At 27.5% G+C, this 12,048-nt stretch overlaps 1 protein-coding gene across 6 annotated transcripts in view; it reads left to right on the forward strand.

The window, feature by feature from the left end:
* Positions 1–12,048, forward strand: part of LOC100212967 (fas-binding factor 1) — a 67,948-nt gene that overhangs the window by 44,383 nt on the left and 11,517 nt on the right. For 3 of the 6 annotated variants that reach the window (XM_065803404.1, XM_065803405.1, XM_065803406.1), the window contains 3 exons: positions 6,203–6,502; positions 11,360–11,473; positions 11,568–11,687. In XM_065803404.1, coding sequence (XP_065659476.1) covers positions 6,203–6,502; positions 11,360–11,473; positions 11,568–11,687 — 534 coding nt within the window. The remainder of the gene's footprint in view (positions 1–6,202; positions 6,503–11,359; positions 11,474–11,567; positions 11,688–12,048) is intronic. The other 3 variants (XM_065803407.1, XM_065803409.1, XM_065803408.1) reach the window with 1 other exon arrangement.

Consider the following 12,048-nt stretch of genomic DNA (forward strand, 5'->3'; position numbering starts at 1 on the left):
TATATATATATATATATATATATATATATATAAATATATATATATATATATATATATATATAGTGCTTTTTTTCTAAAAAAAAGGTGCAAGAACTCACCTGTATTCTTCTTTATATGTCAAAAATGAGGCACAAATTATATTGAATTAGTAAATAAATTTAATTTATCTGTATAGCTAATTGTAGGCTCCCTCACACATCATACCCAATATAGTGGGAACAAATAAAAGAAGCCATTATCCAATGTTAAATGCTTTTTTTTCATTTTTTCGAATGATGATAAGTGCTTTTGTTTTGGGTAGGGGGTGAGTGTGGTGAGGGTTATGTCACTGTATATAAGATACAAACTTTACATAACTTTTAATGTCTATAACAAATCTCAGAGTTTTTTCCAATTTTTGTTGGACATATCATCTTGTCTCCTTTCCTTGCTCATAGTGTCTAAGTAACCATAAATCAATGTTTTTTGAAGAATTGAAGCTTGTTAGTAGCAGTCTCACTAATTTGATGAATAACAATGGTGAAACTGTTTTTGTCATTAATGAACCCCTTTTGGTGTGATGATCAGATTCATCTGTGAAAATCCTTGTTTATGCTCACTTGAGGAAATAGGGATAGTATGTAAAATGTGTGCTAAAGGAACTAAATTTTTAGGATATGTTTTATGTTCAAGGTGTTTACAGAATCCTGAAATCAATCCTCTTTCATTTAAATATAATCTTAATGACAAATTTCTTATTGCAGTTTCTCCAAATGTCACCTGAGTGTTATTATTTTCTGCACATTGTTTTTGGTCTATGATGCCCATTGAGCTAATTCAACATCTTTTATGGAATTATTTTATGTTATGGAATTCATTTTTTTCAAATCATTTTATGGAATTTTTTTTGTGGAATGAAACTCCATAAAAACAGAGTTTCTGTGCAGAAACTGAAGAAAATTAGTCATAGGGACCACCATTTTTTCTTCTTTCTTTGAATACTTGTACAAGTGCTTTAATTTTTTAATTTGCTTTGTACAGATTGATATTGCAATCTTGGAGGTCCAAACTTAATTTTGATAATTTTTGAAGAGCATAACACTTAAATCCTAGCTCCATTAAAAACTATATAGATGTAATTTTCTGTTTTAAATACCATACCACAAAAACTGAACAGAAACTACATGACACCCAGAGTATTTAAAATTTGACCATATTTTAGCAGCTTAATATTAAGTAATTCTGCGCATGAATGAAACTCTTTTGGGAGGAAGCATAATACACAACATAAAACTTATCAAGAAAAGATTTGATTCTATTAATGCTTGAGACCTCTCTAATAATATCACCTACTAATTGTTATAGTCTATGATTAGCACAATGCCAAAGTATAACAGAAGGAAACTTTTCGGTGATTAATTTGAAAACCCTACTTTTGCATTCTAACATCACTGCTGCACCATCACGTACTACAGAAACTAAATAGTTCCTAAATATTATTCTTTCATCCCATAAGAATGAATTCGAGTAAAAGCATCAAGTAATCTTTTAGCCGTAATGCTTTCAAGTTCCGCTAAATCCAAAAATAAATTGATAGGTGAATACATTACACTGCCTTATACACAACACCGAATATACACTATCAGTGTTGATTTTTGGCTTACAGTGGTTGGCTTATCAGTTATTAACAAAATCTTACTCTTTTTTTTTATGACTATGATTAATTTCTTTCCTCATTTTATTACCTTTATGATTGGCAACATTAATGGATGCATTAGTAGAATGAAGAATATAGCCCATTTCAACCTTGTTAATTTCTTGAAGATCAATTTTCATTTCATTGAATTACATTATTTTGGAGCATCATAGAGCGGACAAATCTTACTCATACATCTTAAATACTCTCTAATATTCAACAAAGATGATTTCAAATGACATAAAATATGAAGCAAAAGTTGAAAAATGAGGTGAAAAACATATGACTACAGTGCTGGAAAACTGAAGAATTGTTAGATTTGTTAAAAACAAACCAAACAAATCAAAGATGATCTTAAATTAAAGGTGAGTACACTACTGAACATATGCAATTAAGTTGAATTTCATTTCTTGCAAAGTTTAGTGTCAGGTGTGGCATATGGTCATCATGATCACCCTGCTACTGGTAATATGTTGTGTTCATATCTTAAATAATCCTTAAAAAATAAGTTTCATAATAGTTAAACTTTCCAAAACAAATTATTTATCGAGATATTAGCGAAATACTTTATAGTTTTTAACCACTTTTTTTTTTTTCTTTAAGTATGTTCTAGCTCTTTGGTTTTTGTTTTTTTTTAATACTGGTCTGATTAATGCACTATTGTAGTTTATAAATGGCATCAATTCAAAAATGTTCTTTCAAATAACTTAAACTCTATAAATATTGTAACATTTATAACATGAGTTTAATTTATTTGTAAGAACTTTTTTGTATTGATGTCATTTATAAACTATAATAGCGCATTAATTGTTAAATGCATCAACTTCTAGAGAAGAAATTATATTAACCTTTTTAAAGTTAATGTAATTTCTTCTCTAGAAGTTGAAGTCCTATTGGACTCATATATGAAGTCCTATTGGACTCATATATTTAAAAGGAGCAACAACTGATGATGGAGGATTTAGTTCATAACAACTGATGATGGAGGATTGAGGTCATAACAATTGATGATCGAGGGTTGAGTTCATAACAACTGATAATGGAGGATTGAGTTCATAACAACTGATGATGGAAAATATTAATGAACTATAATTGAAATGTTATTGAGTTTAAATTATCAAAATGTTATTTCGATGAGTTAAAATTTAAGAGTTGTATAAATAGAATAAATATTTTTAATACCGTTTATTCTTAAATATAGTATTTAAGAATAAATGGTATTAAAAACAGTGGGTAATAATAAAGTTAAACAATTATTAGAAGAAATAATTACTGCAGTTTACAATATCCACAAAACTGACTTAAACAGTATATCAAGCATACATATGCATTAACTATATGTCATAAGCATTAACTATATGTCATTAGCATTAACTATAAGTCATAAGCATTAACTATGGCTATTTAGCCTAAAAGTCTTTATTACATTACGAAACATATTACATAAGAAACATCAAAGTTTCAAGCAACAAATCAGACATACGAGCTCTAAGAGGGCACATTGTCAATTCACTCTGACAAAAGATACACTTGGCAGGAGTTATCATTGCAGGGGCACAGAAATACTTGTCAAATATAGATTTATAATTTTTAAATATTGTTTCATTGTGTACAGTTTTTAACGAAAAATCTTTTTGATTAAATTCTAGTGATTTATTCGTTCAAAATATTTTGTCAAAACTTGAACAAATTTTTGTAAAATATGAATTGTTTGTAAAATATGAATTTTTTTTCTATTATTTGCAAAAAAGCCTTCTTTTTTTTTTAAAAAAAATTTTGAATTTGAGATATAATAATATTTTGGGTAGATATCAAAGTATTTTATAGTGTTGGTCTTGAGCAAATCTCTTTGGTAGTTCTTTGATAGTTTGGTGACTGAACAATCAAAGAAGGATAATTAAACTGTTGCTTATTGGTTAGATTTTATTAATAAAATTATTTTAAAAAAATCTATTAAATATACATTACTAACAACTTTTTAAAACAGATAAGTTGAATAAAAACAGTATAAATAAATTTAAAAAAATACTTAATAATAAATTATAAAATAAATGTAATAAAAACTATTTTAGTTTAAAAAGTCTTTAAAATTATATTTTGGTTCTTTTACTGATTTTTAATGATTATAACCATTAAAAATCAGCAAAAGAACCAAAATATCAAAATTCATATTGATGATTAGAAAGTAAATTATTAGATTCACGATGAGAAATTAAGTGCTTGTTAATTAAGGACTCAAAAACTTTGTTTATGATAGTAAAAAGATTAGTGGGATGGTAGTTAGTAGTTATACGATAGATAAAACTTTTTTGGACCTTGTCTAGAAAAGAAAGAGCATCATTGGAAGAGCAAGCCCAAATATGACAACATTATTTCTTAGAGGGATGGATAAGAGGTTTGAAGAGGTAGAGGATTGAATCAGGAGTAAGAAAATGGCAAGCACTATAATGAGAAGCAACTTTAGGTGATGCTAACTTTGCAATTAATTGTATATATGGTTCCCATGAGGTATCAGTAGTTAATGATAATTTAAGATGTAAAACAGAGGACTCAGTGAGAGGGTTGCCATTTATCAATATATGAATGTCGCTAATGTTGCTATTCCGTTGTCTGGGCCTACTTGGACCTGAATTTGAGACATGTTTGATGTTTTCGGTTTTCTCCCATATCTATGCTAACGTAAAAAAATTTGTTCTTGCTAATTCATAGTCTTAGGTATTAGTAATGTTGATTGTAGAGAAAAAAGTATTTAAAGGGACTTCAGTCTCTTTTTTTTGGGAGGTTAAGGTATAGTAATAAATTTACATAGTGTAAAATTACACAGCGTAAAATTTATGTTTTCTTTTGAGTTTTCTAGCAAATCTCTCAGATAGCTGATAATGTCTTCTATTTAAGGTTTTTCATTAAAACATTGAACATCACCCTTTAATCAGTCTAGATAGAATTTCACAATAATTCGAAGATCAATTGAGGTCAGTGGGTAGCCAAAAGATGAAACCTTATTCAAATGATTTCAGAATGAGTACTCTTCTTTAGACATTAGGACAACTGGATGCCCTCATTGTGATAGGAAGACGTCGTCTTTGAAAAGCTCTCCTAATGCTGGAACAACTAATTCTAAATTGCTCTTTAGCAAATTGTTAACTCCTAGCTCCACATTCATTATTAATACAGGTTTGCTCAAATTTTTGATTGGTGTAGTCTATATAAGCTCTGGATCCCAATTTTCTTTTATATATACAAACCATTTCTGTAAAACCAGTTATGATGAGATGTAGTATACACAAAATAATATTAACTTTAACCAACCATTAAAAGTATTTAAGTACATTTTATAACCTAACAGATATTAAAAGCATGGTTAATACAACAGTTATATATCAATTCTTTTTAAATATACTATTACACTTGGGGTTTAATGTTAATGGAAAATAAATTTTATCATTTTCAAACATAAGCTGCTACAATGACATTTGGGTTTAAGTAGCCCCAATTTCGCACTTTAAACATAAATACAAAGTTTTTTATTAAAATAATAAAAATAAAATTACTTCATTTTGCAGCAATAAAACTTGATAAAGCAACAAATAAATCCATTAAATATCAATCATGGAACAAACTACCTCCTGATCTAAAATCTCTTAATTCAATCTCTGAATTCAAAATCAAGCTTTTTAATTATTTGTTAAAAAAATACAATTAAATATTTCTACAAATTAATATTGGAGTTCTTTTATATGTATATCAATTGTGATCCTTCAGTTTTTTATTTGATATTTTTAACATTTTGAAATTTTTTTCTATCTGCCATTTTTAAACTTTTTTTATTCTAATTTATTAATATTAGTACCCTTATTTTGGGATTCTTTATGTATCTATCTATTTATTTATCTCTTTTCATTCAACCATTCTCTACTTTGTACTAAATGTTTGTTGTCCCTGTCATTATTCACTAAATTTTTGTTGCTGCTGTTTGCCCTTATTTATGAAGTTCTCTTTTTATTATAATTGTTATCGTTTTGTTGTTATTATTATTATTATTGTTATTATTATTGTTATTATTATTGTTGCTTTTATTATCATTATTATTATAATTAGTATTATTGTTATCAGTTGTTATTACTATTTTCATCATTGACTATAAGGTTATGTTGTATATTCAGGTATTTACTTTATATTAGTACTTGTACTATTGTAAATTTCCTTGAAATATTATAACTATTTCGAAATATATTTGATTTGATTTGATACTCTTTTTAAGAAATGTTGTCAAATAGTTTTTATCTTTTTTGGTTATATCTGAACAGACCAAAGTTTTACACAAAATATTTACCATTATTATAATAATTTTATCTATATTAGTAAAATGTTTTTAAACAATTAAAAGTTAGACAATATTTTGTTAAACTGATGCATTTTTGTTTCTTTTTTTTTCCTCATTATTGTTAAAGAGTCTCAAATAAGTTCATTATAGGTCTTTGGCAACCATAAAACTTTTGTAAATGTTGATTTTATTTTTGTTCTTAGAATCTGAAGAAATATTGTTTGGCAACTACAGTCCTTCTATTGGAAATCAAGGTGAGCGTAACACAACCTCAGCTAATGCCCGCTCTGTTCGTTTTGCATCAGATCTTGGACTAGATGATGAACAGCTGTTTAGTTCAAGTCCTAAATCATTGTCTAATAAAAAGAAGCCATCAAATTTAAAATCATCATCAATAGATCTAAATTCTTCACTTGATAGTTCTATAAATAATGGATTGACTAGATCTAATAAAGCAAGAGAACAGAATATTGTAAATAAGAAAGAAGATACCCAAAAAACTAGTAAGTTCTAGTTATTTGTAAATAACCTCAATTTGTTAGGAACAACTGTTAATGAGAGTATTGCCTAACGAAGTCTTGAATCTCTTAAAGTGAAAATTATTTACATGTATTAAATTAAATATAGTCAAGTATAATAATTAACAATAATCACAATAACAACAATAATCATAAAAATGATAAATAACTTTATCAACAACTATTAACATTAAGTGACTTATAAAATTGGTAACACTATTGGTAAACATTTTCATTAATTATAAAATGATTAATAAATAATAAAATTAAATAGCTGAAGACTTGTAAAATGTTTTTAAAATGTTCAAAATGCAAACAACTAACTTTTTTTACAGTAGTTATCAAATTTTTGTTAAAAACTAGGTTTTTCGTTAGTTACATAGAGTAATCGACATAATTTTATATCCATGTCGATTAATCAATAGAGACTATAAACTTTAGTGTTATGCAATCACATTCAGTAGAGAAATTCAACTCTAGGCAATAAAACGTTAATATACAGTAGTTATGCATTTGTAGAAAGCTTTCTTAAGCAAGATACTGAAAAGGAAGACCCTCATGATATGGTATTACCTAATTTAACTTGCATTACATAAAAAACTTATAAAGATAAATTAACTATTAAAAAAAATAGTACTCTTTTTGATTGTAATGCCTCTCCCCTCTCTTTGATTGTGATGCCTTTCCTCCATCTTAATTTGAAATGCCTTTCCCCCCTCTTTGGGGAGGGAAATGTATAAAAAAAAAATGAATTTAAAGTTATTTATTTCTTAAATTGTTAATTATCTCAAAGACAATGCTTAGAGCCTTGCAACTGCTGTAGATATCTTACTGTATCTGGTGTAGATATTATGGGAGTAATTTTAAAGTAGTTGTTATGTAACCATAACAAATGCACCTTACTGTCAATCTTAGATTAAATATAATAAGTCTCTTATTTAAAATTAAATTAAAAAAAAAAAGTGCATTGAAGAACTATAATAACTGCATGTGTGTGTGTGTGTGTGTGTGTGTGTGTGTGTGTGTGTGTGTGTGTGTGTGTGTGTGTGTGATTTTTTATGTAGAAAAAACTGATTAAACTGTTTTATGTCATTGCAGTTATTATATTTTTTTCTTCAAACATGTATATATATACAATGAAGAAATATGTATACAAAAATATATGCACTGTCATGGACAATAAAAGTAACATTTTGAATCAAAAATAAGACATCCCTTACATACTATGACAAAAAAGTAGTTAAAATACTGCTTCAAAACATTTTTAAAGATGTTTTTTTCAAATACATAGCAGTATTAAAAAACAGTGCAACATTATTAGCTATATATTTTAAAAATAGAATTGGAATTTACTGCAACATAATTAAGTGCAATTGTAAAAAATCAACAAAAATCATTGAAGTTTATTGATTAATAATAATTCATTAACATTTTTTTCTAAAGTTGTATTCAATATGCATTTAAAACTATGCTTTCTGGAACTTATTTTAGAAAAAATAATTATCACCAAAAATATACATTGGACATCAGATTTTAGGTTATTTGCAATTGAAAAGTTGTTGAAACTCTTAAATTAAATGTTTCCAGTCGAACAGTACAGGAAAGTAAACCCCTAATTAGTATATAAACAGAAAAAAGCATTTAGCATTTGCAAAAGTGTTTGTTAATGAAGGTCAGGCATTCAAAAACTCAATGTTATAGTTGAATGTAAATTTTAAATATTTTGCTCCAAAAACAAAATATTTAAAATTTACATTCAACTATAACATTGAATGCAGAACTGCACCAAACAGAGTTTGGTGCAGTTCTTGCATTGCACTCTTAAATAGATTTAAAAATAACAACGGTTTAGAGATGCTTTGCTTCTTTAGTGTGGAAAGGCTGGTGCTTATTGAAGGTATAGTGACACAGCAATTCTTCTAAATACGATACGATACAATACGCTAATTTTCATTTACTCGATGAGGTTATTTATTTACTAGTTGAGAAGGAAACATCGTAATAGTAGTGCTAATCGAGATGAGTTCCCTTCATACCGAATTACTACTCATACGCTGAGTAGGCGGAGCTGAGATTTGAACCTGCAATCCTGCTTCTACTGCCAATAATTATTCCAAACTTTTTAGCAGCGCATTAACCAACTGAGCTATCCCGGCTCAAGAAGTACTCAGAGAAGTAAAGTTACGTCAAAAACTTGTCAACAGCATGCCAAGACATTTAGAAGCAGTTATAAAATCAAGGGGTGGTGCAATAAAGTACTAAAATGAAAATCAGACATGATATACTTGTATTTTTAATAATAATTATTGACCTTACAAACAATGGTGTTGCTAGAGGATCAGAGCCCTCCGCCTCCCCCCTCCCTCCCTCAACCTGTCATTAGGGCGTTATTATCTTAAAAACTTTCCATTACTAGGTGTATTACTTAATAAAAAACTCTTATATTTGGAAAAATGCCCCCAATTTTGCAGGCCCTGCAAATTGTCTAGTGTCGCTAGCCTCCATGCGCACAAGCTACGCATAAGAATCTATGTTACTTGGGGTGGAGATATTGTTTGTTGATTTCTAAATTTTTAGTTATAAGTCTTTGAAAATTGCGTCATTGAAGTAAATATATTCCAAACATTTTTATGACAATACTATACATAGGAAGATCAAAGTTTATTAAAGTAAAGTTAGGCCTCTAAGTTAATGACATTTCTTTGGAGAAATAATTTAACTTTGGAAAGCGATCTTTTGCACACTTTATTTGTGTAATCAATGTCTAATGAAAAATTATTGCAAATATCACAGTGTCTTTTCAAATACTCAAGACATTTACCAGTTAACGCCAATTTTAACTTCATTATATTGTCAATATTTCTTCTGCATTAGAACCATGGCTTGGTCTAGTGATCTACAATAAAATTGCACGCCTCTATTATTGGTTCTTTTTTTGTCTGAATCAAAAGCATATATTTCAAGCAATAGATAGCTCTTGAATTCCATCGTGCATTTGAAATAGATTTAGAAAAATGAATCATGGGTAAATTCATTGTGTCTCGATAAAACTTGTATACTTTACAGAACAAATCCAGTTATGTATAATCATTCCTGCCATATTATTTATTTTTAATAACTGTTCCGTTAGGCTTCTATTTTTCAATTAAATCATGGTAGTTACTAATCAAACCAGTAATTGATATTAGGTGATGTTGATAAGGAATCAAACTTTGAGTTCATAAAATGCTTAAGAATCAGGTTGAGAACATGAAGTCAACAAGGATGATACACCTAAACCTGGAAAAACATTTTAAGTTAAAGTTTTGTTGAGTTGAGTGAGCAGAATTGGTTACATCACTGATTTTCATTGAAGATTCAGGTATTAGATAATCTAGGATGTTATTGGATGAAGTGTAAGAAAAGCAAGTGCTTGTGAAAGTTTGAGCATTTCAATAAACCTTTTTTTCTGGACATCATTACTGTTTATTGATACATAGTTGTTGTTAAACCATCTAACATAAAGAAGTTTGAAGCAATAAAAAAAACTTGATATTTTTTAATTTTTTACCGCATTGCTTGTGGCTGTAAATGAGTTTAGTAAAATATCAATTGCAGAATTTGGAGAGTTTGTGTTGTTGTTGCAGTTTAGTAGTAGAATGTAGATACAGCCAAAAATGATTGATTTGTTTTTGGAGTAAAGAAAGCACCAGATCAATATTCAGAAGCAATAAGTTTTAAAGTTAGTTTTAAAAGTTATGCTTTTAATTTGGTAAGAAAAAAGATAATTAGTGACATATATTGCTACTCCACATCTAAAAGTTGAGTTTCTATTTTATTCAGAACATAATAACTGTTGTAATGTTTCTTTGTTTTGTCATATAAATTTGGAGATAACTTGTTTCATTCAGAAAAGTAAAAAAAAAAAAATGATTTTAAGCTATATTCCAACAATTCATAGCATTATTTTTTGTAGCATTGTGTATTTTTATAACCATTTGATAAATTTTTATTTTATGTTACTTTGTATTTTGGATGATTTTAAGCATTGCTTTTTGCAGCACTGTGTATTGAATTAAAGTGTTCTTTATTATCTTACTCAATGTTACCTGATAAACAAATTTTATTTACTTGATAATTCAATAAGACAATTTTGCCATACTTTTGAAATATGGAGTCATTTCATATTATTTATGATTAATGATTTAATAAAAACATCACAGTTTTTTATCATTTGTGAAAAGACCATCATTTTTTATTTTGAATGATTCATATTGCATTTTTATTTCAACAAAGAAAAATTATTTTCAGAAGTAATGAAAGAATTTGGCACCAATTCTGTGACTGTTGCTGCATTTGAACCTGATATTTGTTGCTCACTAAAGTTTGAATTATCTTTAGCTTTCTTTAAAAAGAATTTGAAAACTACGTTTGTTTTTTCATTTCACTTTTGTGCTACAAATATAAAAAATTATTTCCAAAGATTTTTTTTTTTGCAACGATAATGTGTTTGATAATAATAAATTACTTAAATATTTTTAAATTAAACTTTTTAAATAATCAAGTAGGTTTTTAACCTAAGTTGTATTATACAAAAATTTAAAAATGCTAACTAAAAATAAAGAATTAGAAAAGATAAATCATTTGAAATTTCTTTGATGCTACTTAAATCTCTATTTTCAATTTAATAAAAAAAATTCAAGAACAACAGGTATTTCAATCTATTAACTTTACCAGTTAGTTCAATATTTAGTTTACTTGATATATGGTGAGTTCTTAATTTATATTTAATGTATAATATATTTAACACACATACATATATATGTATGTATATGTACTTATTTATATGTATATTACTATTAGCAAAATCTTCAGATAACTGGTTAGAATTAGGAGATGATTTGACTGATCAGTTTATAGATTCAAGTGATTTTTTACCATCAGCAAAAGAAAATCGTCTTCAAAGAAAAAATAGTTGTAAGCTTTTCAACTGTCGAAGATATTTCTTTAATTAAAAAAACTATAAAATACATTTTCAAGGTGTTTTTTTTTTTTTTTCTTTTTTATGTAGCCAAGTCTTTAGACAATAGACTGGAGTTGGGAGATGAGCTAACTAATCAGTTAGGTGGATTTGATGATTTTTCAACTCGAACAAAAAAAGAAAAACCTTTAAACAAACAAACTAGTAATGGTATGTATCAAATCAATAAGACTGTCCCCAAAATGTTAAAATTTCAATTTATAAATTTTATAGTTTAAAAAATGTTAACCATGTCTACAAAAAGATATATTTTTTTTTTAAGCAATGTTCATTAAAGCTTTTCCATTGTCATTTTGCAGGCTTCATAGACATCGATTCATAGGCCAAAAAAATTTTATTATTTTGTGTGTGTTGCAGTGTGTTTTTGTGTGTTGCAGTGTGTGTGTTGCAGTGTGTTGCAGTTTGTGTTGCAGTGTGTTTTTGGGTGTGTGTTGCAGTGTGTTTTTGTGTGTGTTGCAGTGTGTTTTTGTGTGTGTTGCAGTGTGTTTTTGTGTGTGTTACAGTGTATTTT

The sequence above is a fragment of the Hydra vulgaris genome, chromosome 08 (genome assembly GCF_038396675.1).
Source record: "Hydra vulgaris chromosome 08, alternate assembly HydraT2T_AEP".
In the NCBI taxonomy this organism is placed as follows: Eukaryota; Metazoa; Cnidaria; class Hydrozoa; order Anthoathecata; family Hydridae; genus Hydra; species Hydra vulgaris.